Source organism: Panulirus ornatus, chromosome 9 (assembly GCF_036320965.1).
Source record: "Panulirus ornatus isolate Po-2019 chromosome 9, ASM3632096v1, whole genome shotgun sequence".
Classification (NCBI taxonomy): domain Eukaryota; kingdom Metazoa; phylum Arthropoda; class Malacostraca; order Decapoda; family Palinuridae; genus Panulirus; species Panulirus ornatus.
Window position 1 is genome coordinate 43,688,457 of NC_092232.1, and position 20,893 is coordinate 43,709,349.

General features: G+C 40.6%; 1 protein-coding gene across 5 annotated transcripts in view; it reads left to right on the forward strand.

The window, feature by feature from the left end:
- Positions 1 to 20,893, forward strand: part of LOC139750374 (uncharacterized) — a 195,136-nt gene that overhangs the window by 164,003 nt on the left and 10,240 nt on the right. For all 5 annotated transcript variants that reach the window (XM_071665097.1, XM_071665101.1, XM_071665098.1 and 2 more), the window contains one exon: positions 14,582 to 14,686. In XM_071665097.1, the coding sequence (XP_071521198.1) occupies positions 14,582 to 14,686 (105 nt within the window). The remainder of the gene's footprint in view (positions 1 to 14,581; positions 14,687 to 20,893) is intronic.

The following is a 20,893-nucleotide window of genomic DNA, read 5'->3' on the forward strand; positions in this document are numbered from 1 at the left end:
GTCATATAATGCCATTTGTTATTTCTATTGGCAGTTAGAGCATATGCACAACATCAAAAACAGTTTAGATAATTTTTAAGTGATCTTGGTTCAGAATATCACAATGTCACTTGTCATTATGAAATGCGATGGCTAAGCAGAGTGGTCAAGATGGCGGGTTTGGATGGTATTGCAGTTGAATTTATTAAGAAAGGGGATGACTGTGTTGTTGAGTGGTGGGCAAGGATATTCAGTGTAAGTATGGATCATGGTTAAGTGCCTGAGGATTTGCGGAATGCATGCATAGTGCCATTGTACAAAGGCAAAGGGGATAAAGGTGAGTGTTTAAACTACAGAGGCATAAGTTTGTTGAGTATTCCTGGTAAATTGTATGGGAGGGTATTGATTGAGAGGGTGAAAGCATGTACAGAGCACCAGATTGGGGAAGAGCAGTGTGGTTTCAGAAGTGGTAGAGGATGTGTGTATCAGGTGTTTGCTTTGAAGAATGTATGTGAGAAATACTTAGAAAAACAGATGTATTTGTATGTAGCATTTATGGATCTGGAGAAGGCATATTATAGGGTTGATAGACATGTTTTGTAGAGGGTCTTAAGGGTATATGGTGTGGGAGGTAAGCTGCTACAAGTAGTGAAAAGTTTTTATCAAGGATGTAAAGCATGTGTAAGAGTAGGAAGAGAGGAGAGTGATTGTTTCCCAGTGAAGGTCAGTCTGCAGTGGGAATGTGTGATGTCCCCATGGTTGTTTGATTTGTTTATGGATGGAGTGATTAGGGAGGTAAATGCAAGAGTTTTGGAGATAGGGGCAAAAACGCATTTTTTGTGGATGAGAGGGACTGGGAAGTGAGTTTTTGTTCGCCGATGATGCAATTGTGGTGGCTGTTCCAGAAGAAAAACTGCAGAAGTTGGTGACTGAGTTTGGGAAGGTGTTTGAAAGGAGAAAGTTGAGAGTAAATGTGATTAAGAGCAAGGTTATTAGGTTCAGTAGGGCTAAGGGAAAGTAATTTGGGATATAAGTTTGAATGGAGAAAAGTTGGAGGAAGTGAAGTATTTGGGACATCTTGAAGTAGGCTTAGCAGTGAATGGAACCATGAAAGTGGAAGTGAATCACAGGGTGGGGGAGGGGGTGAAGGTTCTGGGAGCAGTTTAGAATGTGTGGAAGGAGAGAACATTATCTTGAAGAGCAAAAATGGGTAAGTTTTGTTGTAAGGAACAGTAGTTTCAACAATATTACATGGTTGGGAGGCATTGGCTGTATAGAGGAGGGTGGATGTGTTGGAAATAAAATGTTTGAAGACAATATGTGGTGTGAGGTGGTTTGGTCAAGTAAGTAATGAAAGGGTAAGAGAGATGTATGCACATTAAAAGAGTGTGGTTGAAGTTGAGAGAGCAGAAGAGGGTTTGTTATAATGGTTTGGGCATATGGAAAGAATGAGTCAGGAAAAATTGACAGAGGATGTATTTATCAAAGGTGGAGGGAACAAGGAAAAGCAGGAGACCAAATTGGAGGTGGAAGGAAAGAGTGAAAATGATTTCGAGTGATTAGGGCCTGAACATACAGGAGGGTGAGAGGCATGCAAGGAAAAGAGTTAATTAGAACAATGTAGTATACTGGGGTTGATGTGCTGTCAGTATACTGAACTAGGGCATGTGAAATGTCTGAGGTAAACCATGGAAAAGAGGTCTGTGTTTTTGGTGAACTACACATGACAGCTAGAGACTGAGTGTGAATGAATGTGGCCTTTTTTATGTTTTCCTGGCACAACCTTGCTGAAGCAGGCTTTTTCCTGTGGGGTGGGGTGGCACAAGGAATGGATGAGGGTAAGCAAGTATGAATATGTACATTCGTATATACGTATGTATGTGTATGTATATGTTGATATGTATATGTATGTATATGTACTTGTATGAGCAGAAATGGGTATGTTTGAAAGAATAATGGTTCCAACAATGTTATATGGTTGCGAGGCGTGGGCTATAGATAGAGTTGTGCGGAGGAGGGTGGATGTGCTGGAAATGAGATGTTTGAGGACAACATGTGGTGTGAGGTGGTTTGATCGAGTAAGTAATGAAAGGGTAAGAGAGATGTATGGTAATAAATAGAGTGCGGTTGAGAGAGCAGAAAAGGGTGTTCTGAGGTGGTTTGGTCACATGGAGAGAATGAGTGAGGAAAGATTGACAAAGAGGACATATGTGTCAGAGGTGGAGGGAACGAGGAGAAGTGGGAGACCAAATTGGAGGAGGAAAGATGGAGTGAAAAAGATTCTGAGTGATTGGGGCCTGAACATGCAGAAGGGTGAAAGGCGTGCAAGGAATAGAGTGAATTGGAACAATGTGGTATACCGGGGTCGACGTGCTGTCAATGGATTGAACCAGGGCATGTGAAGCATCTGGGGTAAACCATGTAAAGTTCTGTGGGGCCTGGATGTGGAAAGGGAGCTGTGGCTTCAGTGCATTATACATGACAGCTAGAGACTGAGTGTTAACGAATGTGGCCTTTGTTGTCTTTTCCTAGCGCTACCTCGTGCACATGCAGGGGGAGGGGGTTGTTATTTCAAGTGTGGCGGGGTGGCGATGAGAATGAATAAAGGCAGACAGTATGAATTATAAATGTGTATATATGTATAAGTCTGTGTGTGTATATATATGTATACGTTGAGATGTATAGTTATGTATATTTGCATGTGTGGACGTGTATGTATATACATGTGTATGTTGGTGGTAAATTGTATGGGAGGGTATTGATTGAGAGGGTGAAGGCATGTACAGAGCATCAGATTGGGGAAGAGCAGTGTGGTTTCAGAAGTGGTAGAGGATGTGTGGATCAGGTGTTTGCTTTGAAGAATGTATGTGAGAAATACTTAGAAAAGCAAATGGATTTGTATGTAGCATTTATGGATCTGGAGAAGGCATATGATAGAGTTGATAGAGATGCTCTGTGGAAGGTATTAAGAATATATGGTGTGGGAGGCAAGTTGTTAGAAGCAGTGAAAAGTTTTTATCGAGGATGTAAGGCATGTGTACGTGTAGGAAGAGAGGAAAGTGATTGGTTCTCAGTGAATGTAGGTTTGCGGCAGGGGTGTGTGATGTCTCCATGGTTGTTTAATTTGTTTATGGATGGGGTTGTTAGGGAGGTAAAGGCAAGAGTTTTGGAAAGAGGGGCAAGTATGAAGTCTGTTGGGGATGAGAGAGCTTGGGAAGTGAGTCAGTTGTTGTTCGCTGATGATACAGCGCTGGTGGCTGATTCATGTGAGAAACTGCAGAAGCTGGTGACGGAGTTTGATAAAGTGTGTGGAAGAAGAAAGTTAAGAGTAAATGTGAATAAGAGCAAGGTTATTAGGTACAGTAGGGTTGAGGGTCAAGTAAATTGGGAGGTGAGTTTGAATGGAGAAAAACTGGAGGAAGTGAAGTGTTTTAGATATCTGGGAGTGGATCTGGCAGCGGATGGAACCATGGAAGCAGAAGTGGACCATAGGGTGGGGGAGGGGGCGAAAATTCTGGGAGCCTTGAAGAATGTGTGGAAGTCGAGAACATTATCTCGGAAAGCAAAAATGGGTATGTTTGAAGGAATAGTGGTTCCAACAATGTTGTATGGTTGCGAGGCGTGGGCTATGGATAGAGTTGTGCGCAGGAGGATGGATGTGCTGGAAATGAGATGTCTGAAGACAATGTGTGGTGTGAGGTGGTTTGATCGAGTAAGTAACGTAAGGGTGAGAGAGATGTGTGGAAATAAAAAGAGCGTGGTTGAGAGAGCAGAAGAGGGTGTTTTGAAATGGTTTGGGCACATGGAGAGAATGAGTGAGGAAAGGTTGACCAAGAGGATATATGTGTCGGAGGTGGAGGGAACGAGGAGAAGAGGGAGACCAAATTGGAGGTGGAAAGATGGAGTGAAAAAGATTTTGTGTGATCGGGGCCTGAACTTGCAGGAGGGTGAAAGGAGGGCAAGGAATAGAGTGAATTGGAGCAATGTGGTATACCGGGGTTGACGTGCTGTCAGTGGATTGAATCAAGACATGTGAAGCGTCTGGGGTAAACCATGGAAAGCTGTGTAGGTATGTATATTTGCGTGTGTGGATGTATGTATATACATGTGTATGGGGGGGGGTTGGGCCATTTCTTTCGTCTGTTTCCTTGCGCTACCTCGCAAACGCGGGAGACAGCGACAAAGTATAAAAAAAAAAAAAAAAAAAAAAAAAAAAATGGTGGGTTGGGCCATTCTTTCGTCTGTTTCCTTGCGCTACCTCGCTAATGCGGGAGACAGCAACAAAGTATAATATAATATAATATATATAATATACATGTGTGTATATAAGTGGATGGACCATTCTTCATCTGTTTCCTGGCACTGCCTTGCTGAATCAGGAAACAGCAATCAAGTATAATTTCCAACACATCCTCCTTACTCTGTTCAACCCTGTCTATAGCCCATGCCTCGCAACCATATAACAGTGTTAGAACTACTATTCCTTCAAACATACTCAGTTTTGCTCTCCAAGATAATGTTCTCTCTTTCCACACATTCTTCATCACTCCTAGAACCTTCGCCCCTCCCCCACCCTGTGACTAACTTCTGCTTCCATGATTCCATCTGCTGCTAAGTCCACTCCCAGATTTTTTAAACACTTCACCTCCAATTTTCTCCATTCAAACTTACATCCCAGTTGACTTGTCCCTCAACTCTACTGAGCCTAATAACCTTGCTCTTATTCTCATTTACTCTCACCTTTCTCCTCTCACACAATTTTCCAAACTCGGTCACCAACCTCTGCAGTTTCTCACACGAATCAGCCACTAAAGTTGTATCTTTGGTGAACAACAACTGACTCACTTCCCAGACCCTCTCATCCCAAACAGACTGCATACCCTCCCCTCTCTCCAAAACTCATGCATTTACCTCCCTAACCACCCCATCCATAAAAGAATTAAACAGCCATGGGGACATCACACACCCCTACCACAGAGTGGCCTTCACTGGGTATCAGTCACTCTCCTCTCTTCTTACTCATACACAAGCCTTACATCCTCGTTAAAAACTTTTCACTGCTTCTAGCAACTTACCTCCCACACCATATACTCTTAAAACCTTCCACAAAGCATCTCTATCAACCGTATCATATGCCTTCTCCAGATCCATAAATGCTACATACAAATCCATTTGTTTTTCTGAGTATTTCTCACATACATTCTTCAAAGCAAACACCTATTCCACACATCCTCTACCACTTCTGTAACCACACTACTCCTCCCCAATGTGTTGCTCGGTACATACCTTTACCCTCTGAATAAATAGCCTCCCATATAATATCGCAGGAATACTCAAAAAACTAATGCCTCTGTAGTTTGAACACTCACCTTTATCCCCTATGCCTTTATACATTGGCATTATGCATGCATTCTGCCAATCCTCAGGCACCTCACCATGGTCCATACATACAGTGAACATCCTTACCAACCAGTCAACACCACAGTCACCTGCTTTTTAAAAAATTCCAATGCAATACCATCCAAACCCACCGCCTTGCCGGAGTTCATCTTCCGCAATGCTTTCACTGCCTCTTATCTCTTCACCAAACCATTCTCCCTGACCCTCTCACTTCACACCACCACCTTGACCAAAACACACTATATCTGCCACTCTTATCATCAAATGCATTCAACAAACCTAAATACTCACTCCATCTCCTCTCTCCATCACTAGCTGTTATCACTTCCTCACTTGGCCCCTTCACTGATGTTCCCATTTGTTCTCTTGTCTTACGCGCGTTCCCATTTGTTCTCTTGTCTTACGCACGTTATTTCCTTCATTCCAAAATGTCTTTTTATTTTCCCTTAAATTTGATGATACTCTCTCACCCCACCTCTCATTTGCCCTCTTTTTTTAACTCTTGCACTTTTCTCTTGACCTCTTGCCACTCTCTTATACATCTTCCATAAATTTGCACTACTTCCCTGGGAAGTTATATGGGAGGGTATTGATTGAGAGGGTAAAGGCATGTACAGAGCATCAGATTGGGGAAGAGCAGTGTGGTTTCAGAAGTGGTAGAGGATGTGTGGATCAGGTGTTTGCTTTGAAGAATTAATGTGAGAAGTACTACTTAGAAAAACAAATGGATTTGTATGTAGCATTTATGGATCTGTAGAAGGCATATGATAGTGTTGATAGAGATGCTCTGTGGAAAGTATTAAGAGTATGTGTTGTGGGAGGTAAGTTGCTAGAAGCAGTGAAAAGTGTTTACCAAGGATGTAAGGCATGTGTATGAGTAGGAAGAGAGGAAAGTGATTGGTTCCCAGAGAATGTTGGTTTGAGGCAGGGGTGCGTGATGTCTCCATGGTTGTTTAATTTGTTTATGGATGGGGTGGTTATGGAGGTGAATGCAAGAGTTTTAGAGTGAGGGGCATGTATACAGTCTGTTTGGGATGAGAGGGCTTGGGAAGTAAATCAGTTGTTGTTTGCTGTTGATACATCGCTGGTGGCTGATTCGGGTGAGAAACTGCAGAAGTTGGTGACTGAGTTTGGTAAAGTGTGTGAAAGAAGAAAGCTGAGAGTAAATGTGAATAAGAGCAAGGTTACTAGGTTCATTATGGTTGAGGGACAAGTTAACTGGGAGGTAAGTTTGGATGGAGAAAAACTGGAGGAAGTGAAATGTTTTAGATATCTGGGAACATGGAAGCAAAAGTGAGTCATAGGGTGGGGGAGGGTGCGAAGGTTCTGGGATTATGAAGAATGTGTGGAAGGCGAGAACATTGTCTCAGAGAGCAAAAATGGGTATTTGAAGGAATAGAGGTTCCATCAATGTTATATGCTTGCGAGGCATGGGCTATAGATAGGGTTGTGCTGAGGAGGGCGGATGTGTTGGAAATTAAATGTTTGAGGACAGTATGTGGTGTGAGGTCATTTGATCAAATAAGTAATGATGAAGGGGTAAGAGAGATGTGTGGTAATAAAAAGAGTGTGGTTCAGAGGGCAGAAGAGGGTGTATTGAAATGGTTTGGTCACATGGAGAGAATGAGTTAGGAAAGACCGACAAAGAGGATATATGTATCAGAGGTGGAGGGAATGAGGAGAAGTGGGAGACCAAATTGGAGGTGGAAGGTTGGAGTGAAAAGATTTTGAGCGATTGGGGCCTGAACATAGCGGAGGGTTAAAGGCGTTCAAGGAATTGAGTGAATTGGAATGATGTGGTATACCATGGTCGACGTGCTGTCAGTGGATTGAACCAGGGCATGTGAAGTGTCCGGGGTAAACCATGGAAAGTTTTGTAGGTCCTGGATGTGGAAAGGGAGCCGTGGTTTTGGTGCATTACACATGACATTTAGAGACTGAGTGTGAATGAATGTGGCTTTTGTTGTGTTTTCCTAGTGCTACCTTGTGCGCGCGCGTGGGGAGGGGGTGCTATTTCATGCGAATGACTGGGAGATGTATAAAAGAAAGAGGCAAGAGGTCAAGAGAAAGATGTAAGAGGTGAAAAAAAGGGCAAATGAGAGTTGGGGTGAGAGAGTATCATTAAATTTTAGGGAGAATAAAAAGATGTTTTTGAAAGAGGTAAATAAAGTGAGTAAGAAAAGGGAACAAATGGGAACATCGGTGAAGGGGCTAATGGGGAGGTAATAACAAGTAGTGGTGATGTGAGAAGGAGATGGAGTGAGTATTTTGAAGGTTTGTTGAATGTGTTTCATGATAGAGGGGCAGATATAGGGTGTTTTGGTCGAGGTGGTAATCAAAGTGAGATGGTCAGGGAGAATGGTTTGGTAAACAGAGAAGAGGTGTAAAAGCTTTGCGGTAGATGAAAGCCTGCAAGGCGGCAGGTTTGGATGGTATTGCAGTGGAATTTATTAAAAAATGGGTGACTGTGTTGTTGACTGGTTGGTAAGGATATTTAATGTTTGTATAACTCATGGTGAGGTGCCTGAGGATTTTGTGGAATGCATGTGTAGTGCCATTGTACAAAGGCAAAGGGGATAAAGGTGAGTGTTCAAATTACAGAGGTATATGCTTGTTGAGTATTCCTGGGAAATTATATGGGAGAGTATTGATTGAGAGGGTTAAGGCATGTACAGAGCATCAGATTGGGGAAGAGCAGTGTGGTTTCAAACGTGGTAGAGGATGTGTGGATCAGGTGTTTGCTTTGAAGAATGTATGTGAGAAATTCTTTGAAAAGCAAATGGATTTGTATAAAGCATTTATGGGTCTGGAGAAGGCATATGATAGAGTTGATAGAGATGCTGTGTGGAAGGTATTAAGAATGTATGGCATGAGAGGCAAGCTGCTAGAAGCAGTGAAAAGTTTTTATTGAGGATGTAAGGCATGTGTACGAGTAGGGAGAAAGGAAAGTGATTGGTTCTCAGAGAATGTTGGTTTGCGGCAGGGGTGCGTGATATCTTCATGGTTGTTTAATTTGTTTATGGGTGGGATTGTTAGGGAGGTGAATGGAAGAGTTTTGGAGAGAGGAGCAAGTATGCAGTCTTTTGTGGATGAGAGGGCTTGGGAAGTGTCAGCTGTTGTTCGGTGATGATACATTGCTGATGGCTGATTCGAGTGAGAAACTGCAGAAGCTGGTGACCAAGTTTGGTAAAGTGTGTGAATAAGTATGAATAAGAGCAAGGTTATTAGGTACAGTAGGGTTGAGGGACAAGTCAATTGGGAGGTAAGTTTGAATGGAAAAAAACTGGAGGAAGTGAAGTGTTTTAGATATCTGGGAGTGGATTTGGCAGCAGATGGAACCATGGAAGCGGAAGTGAGTCACAGGGTGAAGGGTGGGGCCAAAAGTTCTGGGAGCGTTGAAAAATGTGTGGAAGGTGAGAATATTATCTCGGAAAGCAAAAATGGGTATGTTTGAAGGAATAGTGGTCCCAACAATGTTATATGGTTGCAAGGCATGGGCTATAGATAGAGTTGTGTGGAGGAGGGTGGACATGTTGGAAATGAGATGTTTGAGGACAATATGTGGTGTGAGTTGGTTTGATCGAGTAAGTAATGAAAGGGTAAGAGAGATGTGTGGTAATAAAAAGAATGTGGTTAAGAGAGCAGAAGAGGGTGTTGTGAAATGGTTTGGTCACATGGAGAGAATGAGTGAGAAAAGATTGACAAAGAGGATATATGTGTCAGAGGTGGAGGGAATGAGAAGTGGGAGACCAAATTGGAGGTGGAAAGATGGAGTGAAAAAGATTTTGAGCGATTGGGGCCTGAACATGCAGGAGGGTGAAAGGCATGCAAGGAATAGAGTGAATTAGAATGATTTGGTATACCGGGGTTGATGTGCTGTCAGTGGATTGAACCAGGGCATGTGAAGCATCTGGGGTAAACCATGGAAAGTTCTGTGGGGCCTGGATGTGGAAAGGGAGCTGTGGTTTTGGTGCATTATATATGACAGCTAGAGGCTGAGTGTGAACGAATGTGGCCTTTGTTGTCTTTTCCTAGTGTTACCTCATGTACATGTGGGGGGATGGGATTGCCAGTTCATGTGTGGCGAGATGGCAACAGAAATGATTAAAGGCAGCAAGTATGAATTATGTCCATGTATGTATATGTATATGTCTGTGTATGTATATGTTGAAATGTATAGGTATGTATATGTGCCTGTATGGATGTGTATGTATATACATGGGTATGTGGGTGGGTTGGACTATTCTTTCATCTGTTTCCTTGCACTACCTCGCAAACACGGGAGACAGCGACACAGTATAATGAAAAAAAATAATATATATATTATTTTTGGGATAGGGGAGAAAGAATACTTCTCATGTATTCCTTGCATGTCATAAAAGGCGAGAAAAAGGGGAGGGAGAGGGCTGTGGAAATCCCCTCCTCCAGTTTTTACTTTTCCAAAAGAAGGAACGGAGAAAGAGGCCAAGTGAGGATTTTCCCCCCCTCAGGCTCAATCCTCAGTTTTTAATGCTACCTTGTTAACGTTGGAAAAGGCGAATATGTTTTTAATGCTACCTTGTTAATGTTGGAAAAGGCGAATATGTTTGAAAGAAAAAAAAGAAAATGTATTTATTTTTTTTAATACATATTCACCATTTCTCGCATTAGTGAAGTAGCATCCAAGAAGAGAGGACTGAGCCATAGAGGGAAAATTGTCATTGGACCCCCTTCCCTGTTCCTTCTTTTAGAAAAGTAAACGTGAGTGGGTCTGTGGCAATTATATTGATGCAAATCATTGTAACTTGCATGATATGGTGTTGGTATCTTAGTGAAGTTAGCACCCTCTAGCATGCAGTGGCAGCTACATGACTTAATGGCTTACCACATGAACCTGCCTCATTAGCTGTTTATCTGTTGTAGGAGGTGGGAGTATTTTGTTGTTCTTCCTAGTCATACCCTGGATTGTCATGTTTTTTCTCTTTTCATATTTCTACCACCTACCATGGTTGGAAATTTTGAAAGTTCTAACTGTGCTCAGCTTCTGTAATTGCACTTCATAAGGCAAATAAGTCACTTACAGAAATTTCTAGTATTACCCATGTACTCTGAATAAAAGTAAAGTGGATGCAGACTGTTAAGTGATGTGTCTGTAAGGAATGCTTGCATGAGGATCTTAAGAACCACAGTTGTCGGCTGCATCCCAACTTGCTTTTAACTCGTAGGCACAGAAAAGATTTGATTTTTTGCAAGAACTATGTATTGTAGGGTGTAGCTAAGTTCAGGAGTGTATTGTGAAGTGATAAGTCCACCTTTTCTGTGATAGGTGACTGTAGTTTGCGTGTTTACAGGCAACCAGCCTGTGGTCCAATTGAGAAAAATTAAGCACAGTAAACTTCTCTGCTTCACTTATAATATTGGATTGCTTCTGTTATTATGGTGGTAGTGACCTTGTAGTATTGTCAAAGCACGAAGCTATGAATGGACATAGTTACCTTGAGCTACTGTGTAAATCTTCCATATTTGTTCAAAATGTACAAGGCTGAAGTTTTCATGCAGGATGGGGTTCCCTAACACTCTGCAAAAGTAGTCACTGATTGGCTTAAGGACTTTTGTTATGTAGTTTTTAGTGACTAGCCTGGGAATTCACCAGATTTTACATCAGTAGAAAACTTTCGGGCACTTATGAAAATAAAATCAAGTAACAGGGATACTTTGTTCTTACCTAAGCTGGAGATGCCCATTTATGAAAATTGGACAAAGATGGACCCCACATTGCTTTATAACCTTGGTGATTCAGTTCCTGGTCGTTTCAAAGAGTGTGTAAAGAGAAAAGGGAAACCAGTATAATACTTGGTGGTGAATACACAGTTTTCATGGTTTTATTTAATGCTTATCCAAGATGGTTGTGCTGCAGCACCCTTACACCTACTTCATTAGATTGCATTGTATATTTGCAAACATATATTCCCCGACTGAGGAAGAAGAGAAAGAATTCTATCTTCATGTTCTTTACATGCTCAGGAAGACGATTAAAGGGGGTAGGGGAGCAGTGTGAAAGCAAGGGCTTGGGTGGAAAAACAGTTTTCCAGTTTCCAAAAAAAAAGGAATTGAAGAAGGAGCCAAGCAAGGAATATCTATCCTTCTTGAAGGTGCAGACTAGGATGTTTGAATGAGTGGATGTAACCAAGATGAGATGGGGTGGGTGAGGGGTCAAATGTTCTTGGGACATTTGGGAATATGTGGAAAGAGAGAGGAAAAATGGGTATGTTTACGGGTATAGCAGTGCCAATGATTTTGTTTGGATGTGAGGCATGGTTTATAGGTGAAAATTTGCATTGGAAGGTTAATATTATATTTTTTTTACTATACTTTGTCGCTGTCTCCCGCGTTTGCGAGGTAGCGCAAGGAAACAGACGAAAGAAATGGCCCAACCCCCCCCCCATACACATGTATATACATACGTCCACACACGCAAATATACATACCTACACAGCTTTCCATGGTTTACCCCAGACGCTTCACATGCCTTGATTCAATCCACTGACAGCACGTCAACCCCGGAAGGTTAATGTTTTTGAAATAAGTTTGAAGATAACATGTATTGTGATGTGTGGTGATAAGAATGTGGTAGAGAGAGCTGAAGAGGGTATGCTGAGATGGTTTGAACATATGGAGAGAATGAGTGAGGAGAGGTTGGCAAAGAAGATATAGGTCAGAAGTGGAGGGGATATGGAGAAGGAAAGAAAAAAAGTTGGAAGGATGGAGTGAAAAAGATTTTGATTGATATGGGCCTGGACACGAAGGAGGGAGAAAGGCATGGAAGGGAGAAAAATAGATAAAGGTTTATTGGATTTCAGCAGCCATTCAACTGAAAACACAACTAATCATAAATGAGCTTAAGATCAAGGCGAGTTAGGTATTTACACAATTTGGACAAGCACATGGTAAAGGTACATCTACTCGGACAGGGGGCAGGTATACAGGGATATTTGCAGAGTGTTTTTTTTTTATCATACTTTTTCGCTGTCTCCCGCATTAGCAAGGTAGCACAAGGAAACAGACAGAAGAATGGCCCAACCCACCCACATACACATGTATATACATAAACGCCCACACATGCACATATACATACCTATACATTTTAACATACACATACATATACATACACAGACTTGTACATATATACACATGTACATATTCATACATGCTGCCTTCATCCATTCCTGCCACCATCCCGCCACACATGAAATGGCACCCCCTACCCCTGCATGCACGTGAGGTAGTGCTAGGAAAAGACAAGGGCCACATTCGTTCACACTCAGTCTCTAGCTGTCATGTGTAATGCACTGAAACCACAGCTCCCTTTCCACATCCAGGCCCCACAAAACTTTCCATGGTTTACCCCTGACGCTTCACATGCCGTGGTTCAATCCATTGACAGCATGTCGACTCCAGTATACCACATCGTTCCAATTCACTCTATTCCTTGGACGCCTTTCACCCTCCTGTATGTTCAGGCCCTGATCGCTCAAAATCTTTTCCACTCCATCCTCCCACCTCCAAGGAGGGAGTGTTTGGTATGGCTAAAAAATTATGTACTTAGTTGAACATTAAGTGAAGAATGGCACTTGTAGCACGGTAGTGGTATGCAGTGGGAAACATGCTGTCAATGGAATGAGCCAGGCATATGAAGCAGTTTTGGGAAATACATGGAGAGGTCTTTGGCGACTAGTTGTAAGTAGGGGGCTTTGGTTTTTACCCATGACTGTTATAAAATAGATGCCAGGGAATGAGGTCTTTCTTCATGTTACCTTGTACCATGCTAATGCACATACAAAATACACACTGCCAGTACTTTTGAACATTGCTTTTGTTCCCCTTTGTTCCCCTTTCCTTTATACAGTGCTACTATATAAGGACCTCACCATGAGTTATACGTACACTGAAAACCTTTACTAATCAGTCAACAACACAATTGTCCTTTCCTAACAAATTCATCTGCGATCCCATCCACTCAAGACAGTTTGTCATACTTCTCATGCAATGTTTTCACCCCCTCTTCTCTTTTCAGCAAGTAATGTTTTTGTGATTGTCTTGCTTTACCTACATCCTTGTTCAAAGCATTCCACATATATCACCCTGTTATTGAATACATTTTACAACCCTTCACAATACTCGCTGCATGTCCTCTTCACCTCAATTGTGCCTCTTAACTCTAACCATTTCCCATATATTCTCTTAGTTAATTGTGGTGGTGGTATCAGTTATGTTAGTTAGTGTTTTTGGTGATGTTGGTGAGGATGGTGGTGGTTGTCTGTGGTGGTGATGATAAATGATTGGTGGTGAAGGTTGTGTTGAGTGGTGATGGTGTTGATGGTTGTGTTTGGTGATGGTGGTTGTAAAAGTTGATGTTTTTTGATGCTTGGTTTCTTTGGTTTCATAAAACTTTTTCAACTTTTGTACACATATAGCATTCACAGTTTCATCACATAACTGCAGTTACTATAATGATACGTCTTTCTTTTTCTAAGATGTGCATCTCTCACAATTAGTTGATTGGATAGTTATCTAATTAATCCCAGAAACACTGCATATAAAGCTCCACACCAGAGCTTCTTTTAAAGATTAAGTGTCAGAGATCAAGGTCATAAGCTGTTGTGCTCATAGATCATAGCATCAGAAGACTGGGTAAATGAATTTGGATCAATCCTTTATTACAGATATTACATAGTGCCATGCTTGATTAAGTTTTGGAGGTGTGTAGGTCTAGTTAACTGTCAGGGTTATATTCAGTAGAGGGGGGTGCAGTCTCATTTTCTCTTTGATATTTGTCACAGTTTATCCAGAATGAATTAAGGTCATGATTTCCAAGCGTATGTTTGGCTCGTCAGTGTTAGGCTTATGGAAATCTTTTGAAATTCATTTAATGGAAACATGTACAGGCAGGGAACTGGAAGATTATATGTATACTTTTGTTTTGCAAATAAAAGGTAACTGTATGCTTTTAGAATATATGAAGTTAAGTGCACTTTACCTCTGAAATTTTGAGGATAAAATGTAGCAGTGTGAGAAAAGTTTAAGAAAGATAGAACATAGAAACAGTGATTTGCTTAGTAACAGTCTCTTTTGTTTGTTTGAAATTTGCAAACATTTATTGTTTGGGTTGTGTTTTGAGGGTTTGGTTCTTTATCCACTGTCATTATTTCAACTTTGCCTTTAGGATGCTAGCCATGGCCATGATGACCCAAGTTGTGCTTCAAGCTGCTGGCAGTACCCTCTGGATGATGACATTAACACAGCCATTTCAGTTTCACGGACTTATAAGGTATGTTAGTATTTGTCCCACATTCACCATGTAATGAATTATGATTATCTTTTACGAAGTTAGTAATATTTTGCATGATATTCACTGAAGACTGCCAGATGTTTTCAAGTGCTTTTATATTGAAAGTAGTGATTGTATGAAAGTGAGTGATAGTGAGTGAATTGTAATATATAAAGGAGTTGTATATCAAAACTGTGTATTGTCACATTGTGTTTATTTTTTGTATTCATGTGTGGGGCATTGCGTAATATCACAGCTGTATTAGCTCTTCAGTTTGAAAAACACAATGTAAGTAAAGGCCTTCAAATAATTAGATTTTATGACAAAGGTCTTCTAGCACAACAGTCTGAAAAGCTCTTAGACATATGTTTTTTTGAGATGAGATATATGGTGATTGTGGTCTGATGCTTCACCATGGAGAAACAGAATGGAAGTTGCTGCAGTTGTTGGATGCAGGTGATGCTGTGTTGTTAATTAAATCAGAGAAAGGGTAGAGTTGACTAGAGGACCAATTTGATGATGGATGTAGTAGGAAGATGCTCTGAGTAATTGGAAATTACATTAAGATGATAAGTTTAAAAGGAATGGGAGACTAGACCATAGGATCAGTTTGTATATTGAAGAACTATACTTGGGAGTAAAGTTTAGTAAGGTGTGGTAGTGGGAAAACTGAAGTTGAAATTAGTCATACAGTGAAGGGAAAACTGGGATGCACTGCAAGTTTTAGCTTAGAGTGTGCAAGAAATATGTCTGTAGGAGTATGCTGATGTGTGGCTTTGAAGCCCAAGGCTAGGAGTGTACTGATGTATGGCTTTGAAGTCTAAGGGTATATTGGTCATAGGTAAAAGATATTGATAGAGATGGTTAACATGGTTAGCTTATATAGCTGGAATTAGGAGGATAGATAGACTTAAGAGTGAAGAAGTAAGACTGAAGAACAAAGAAGTAATTGCCTATTTGTTCTGTTTGAGGAAGGAGTTCTAGTATCTGGGGGCCCCACCATCACACAACCTCTTAAATTTATGTATGTTATCTACATTAACCATGTCCTCAGTCAGTATGTTTCATTCTTCTGCCACTCTTATACAATAGAAATACATGTGTTTCTTTACATCCTTATTTATGAGTTTATTGCTTGATTTTATGCTGTGTCTCTGGTTGCTCTGTCCCTACATCATTCAAATGATTGTCTGCTGTCCACTTCATCGATCTCTTAAAAATGTAAAGGTTGTGATCGGGTCACCCCTCAGTCTTTTTTTCTTCCGAGTTGGGTAAATTTAAAGCCTCCAACCTTTTCTAGCAATTTAGCTCTCTTGATTCAAGTATTTTTTGTTGTCTTCCTCTGGACCTTCTCTGTGAGCTCATTGTGCTTCTATAGGTATGTTGACAAAACCTGAGAAGTATATTATAGTTTTTACCTTATGTAGGATATGAATAGCATGTTAAATATTTCCTTGTTCATATTCTTGAAAGTTATTCTTAGATTTGCCAGATGAGTTTGCCTTTTTAACTGATTTCCACATATGGGATTCAAGTGATGGGAGTAATTAGAAAGTCATAGGTAAGTTTGCTGGTGTGGAAGGAGAGATAAGAGAGAGAGCAGCACAGGGTAGAAGAGTCACTGGGTCCCATAATAGATAATGAAGGGTAGAGGTGTAAGTATGGAAGTGAAGAGAGGATTAAGGGACAGAATTGATCCTCCTAACCCTGACCTTTGCTGCCAAAACATGGACATAGAATGAGTAGCAGAGGTCAAGAATTCATGCTGTGGAAATGAGATGTTTGAGAGGAATATGTGGTATGATTAAATGGTATGAAGAAAGAAATGTGGGGGGTGTATGAGAGATGAGGTATGGCAAGGAATACAAAGGAATGAATTGTGGAGTGGTAGTTTGGGCAAAACGTACTACTTTGAGGATGTTTTGGCATGTGGAAGGAATGGAAAACTGGAATTTACAGGGAGAGTGTAGGATAGTACATTTAAAGGGGTTGGTGTGAGAGGAAGATCACCACTGACATGAGGAAATACTAGAGGTAGAGAATTGGTAGAAAAATGCATAGGATAGTGTATGCAAGGGAGGCACAGTATTGTAGTGGGTAGGAGTGCACAAACACAAATAATGGCTTACTATAATGACATACAGGAAAATCAAAGTAAATTATGAAATACTCCTAAAGAAAGTAAATAACATCAAAGGAAAAATAGGAAAATAGATCAAAGAATTTCTAACAAACAGACAGTTCAAAGTGTTTGCAAATGGAAACTTGTCATAATGAAGGTGTGCTTCTGTATGCCCTGCAGGGAATTATATGGACTTTACTACTCTTTGTAATCATGATATCTGTTATACACATCATGATATCTGTCATAGACAAAATTGTGAATGTGAGTATAGTAAGGAGCTTTGCTGATTATGCAAAATTCAGTAAAGTAATTGAAAATAAGAAAAACAAAGAAAAAATGCAGTGATTTGGACACCGTGTACATATGGATGAAAGGGGATGACAGCATATGCACATGTGTGAAAGGGAATAAAATGAAATTTAATGGAGAGAAATTTGGAAAGATAAGGCATGGCAAATTAAAAAAAATTTCATACATACAAAGGGCCTACTGGAAAAGGAATAAGAAGTAAATGGAAGTCTTGAATTTAGGGAGGACATTGATAGAATAATGCTCCCTTGAAGAAAGATGAGTGGTATGATGTTAAGAACCTCTATAACAAAAAAGAAATTTTATCAAGTTATATAAGTTTGTTGAGTATTCCTGGGAAATTATATGGGAGGGTATTGATTGAGAGGGTGAAGGCATGTACAGAGCATCAGATTGGGGACGAGCAGTGTGGTTTCAGAAGTGGTAGAGGATGTGTGGATCAGGTGTTTGCTTTGAAGAATGTATGTGAGAAATACTTAGAAAAGCAAATGGATTTGTATGTAGCATTTATGGATCTGGAGAAGGCATATTATAGAGTTGATAGAGATGCTCTTTGGAAGGTATTGAAAATATATGGTGTCTGAGGCAAGTTGTAATAACCAGTGAAAAGTTTTATCGAGGATGTAAGGCATGTGTAGGTGTAGGAAGAGAGGAAAGTGATTGGTTCTCAGTGAATGTAGGTTTGCGGCAGGGGTGTGTGATATATCCATGGTTGTTTAATTTGTGTATGGATGGGGTTGTTAGTGAGGTGAATGCAAGAGTTTTGGAAAGAGGGGCAAGTATGCAGTCTATTGTGGATGGGAGAGCTTGGGAAGTGAGTCAGTTGTTGTTCGATGATGATACAGCACTGGTGGCTGATTCGGGTGAGAAATTGCAGAAGCTGGTGACTGAGTTGGTAAAGTGTGTGAAAGAAGAAAGCTGAGAGTAAATGTGAATAAGAGCAATTTGGTACAGTAGGGTTGAGGGACAAGTCAACTGTGAGGTAAGTTTAAATGGAGAAAAACTGGAGGAAGTGAAGTGTTTTAGATATCTGGGAGTGGATTTGGCAGTGGATGGAACCATGGAAGCGTAAGTGAATCATAGGGTGGGGGAGGGGGCAAAAATTCTGGGAGCATTGAAGACTGTGTGGAAGTCGAGAACATTATCTTGGAAAGCGAAAATGGGTATGTTTGAAGGAATAGTGGTTCTAACAATGTTATATGGGTGCGAGGTGTGGGCTATAGATAGGGTTGTTCAGAGGAGGGAGGATGTGTTGGAAATGAGATGTTTAAGGACAATATGTTGTGTGAGGTGGTTTGATCGAGTAAGTAATGAAAGGGTAAGAGTGATGTATGGTAATAAAAAGAGTGTGGTTGAGAGAGCTGAAGAGGGTGTGTTGAAATGGTTTGGTCACATGGAGAGAATGAGTGAGGAAAGATTGACAAAGAGAACATATGTGTCAGAGGTGGCAGGAACAAGGAGAAGTGGGAGACCAAATTTGAGGTGGAAGGATGGAGTGAAAAAGATTTTGAGGGATTGGAGCCTGAACATGCAGGAGGGTGAAAGGTGTGCAAGGAATAGAGTGAATTGGAACGATGTGGTATACCAGGGGTCGACGTGCTGTCAATGGATTGAACCAGGGCATGTGAATCGTCTGGGGTAAATCATGGGAAGTTTTGTGGGGCCTGGATGTGAAAAGGGAGCTGTGGTTTTGGTGCAGCTCTTCAGAGACTGAGTGTGAACAAATGAGGCCTTTGTTGTCTTTTCCTAGCGCTACCTTGCATGTTTGTGGGGCAGGGGAGGGGGGGGTGTCATTTCATGTGTGGTGGGTTGGTGATGGGAACGAATGACGGCAGTAAGTATGAATTATGTGCATGTGTATATATGTATATGTCTATGTATGTATATGTTGAAATGTATAAGTAATTATATGTGCGTGTGTGGACGTGTATGTATATACACATGTATGTGGGTGGGTTGGGCCATTCTTTCATCTGTTTCCTTGTGCTATCCTGCTAACTCGGGAAACAGCGACAAAGTATAATTAAAAAAAAATATGTATAACATTTATTCTTCATTTATCTGTGTGAGCAATCTTTCCCTACCGTGGCATGTATCAAAATGGAGAGAAGCCAAAATCAACCCAAAACAGCTCTTTGAGTTGCTGTTTCAAATATTAGTCCAGAAAATTACATACCAACAAAATGCGACACAAATTAATTACTGAATCATATTGTTTTTGCATTTAGATTTGTTGTTTTTCACAAGTAGAGCAAATTTATTGCATTTTTATCACTTTAGATTTTCCATTAATGGTCATAATAATACTAAAATATATTTGAATGTATGGAGTTTAATTTTTTTTGTGTGTGGGACCCAGGGATTTTCTACATGGTTGTGGGACTAAAGCTTTAAAATTTTGAAAAATATTGATCTACTTTAACACACTCATCATTCCCTCTGAATATTAATTCCATCTCTTTGTGTTTGTTTTTTGCTTGTTACCACTTAAACCCATCTGCCCCCTTCCTGCATTAGCAAGAACAAATGAACGATAGCCTCACTCTCTAACTATCATGTACAATGTATTGCTACCCTTTCCTTAGGTCATCCACTCTCACCAACTGCTGACATTCCCAAACCATTCTTAATTTTATTCAGAGCTAGGTTTCTATCCTCAAACATACCAACTATTTCTCCTTTCTTCTCATCATGGTTACATCCACTCACATAGACACTCAGCCAGAGCTTTGAGGAGGATGGACATTCCTCAATTGGCCCCTTTCTTTGTTCCATCTGCTTAGAAATTGGAAGACAAGAAGGGGAGGTGGGGTTTCCAGCCCTCCTCTTCCATTCCTCTTTGTCATGCTTTATGTCAGACACAGGGAATATGGATATGGAATTCTTTCTGCTCTTCTTTTCTGTTTATCTATCTATCTATGTTTCTGATGCCTATTCCCTCTGGGAACTCCTTCAAGGGGATGGCCACAGCCAAAATATCTTCAACTGGTGAACTCCATGCTGCTTCTTAATCTTTACTACCTCACCATTAAAGACCACTGGCAGAGGGCAGTATTGCAGTTTCTATAGGCTCCTACATGATGTTCTACTGACTACTACTACTACACATTGTGTGCACCCAAAATTTCTGCCTAATGCTCTCTTCTTTCTTACTTAATATTTGTTAAGTCCAGGGAAATTCAAGTTGGTCATGGAATAAGTCAGGGAATTTGAAAGACTGATCGTTGTAGCAACCTTGTGCTCCTTACGCAAGCACTGAATTGTTAGAATGGGAGTAGGTTTTTAACAGGTGGGGGGGGGGGAGCCTAAGGTAATATGTAGAATGCCTGGCTCTTTGTATGATTCCAGTCTGTTTTGTAGGAATAGATGAGGGCTTACCATAGGGGATTATGCTTGTTTAAGTTGTTTGATTACCAGCACTGCAAGGCCAGATCCTCACAGGGTCTCTCAGGCATTCACAAAACCCCATCTCTGTATAGAAAATGTATTTTCATCCGTAATGTTTTTCGCCTTTTTTCTTTAGAATAATGTAGAATTATTGTAAAGGAAATGGGGATCAAGCTCATTTGCTTACATTCAATTGTGGATAGAATTCTGTATGTAGTACATTGTCACAAAGTACATTTTTCTTAATATTATAATGATCTTTAACCAGAATTTTTTAAAAGATAATGCTGTTTCTTATATATGGTTTAGATTGTTTATATTCTGAGGAGCTCACAATGGAAGAAGTAAAGTACTTGTACTTTTTCTCACTTGTTTTTTCATGAGAC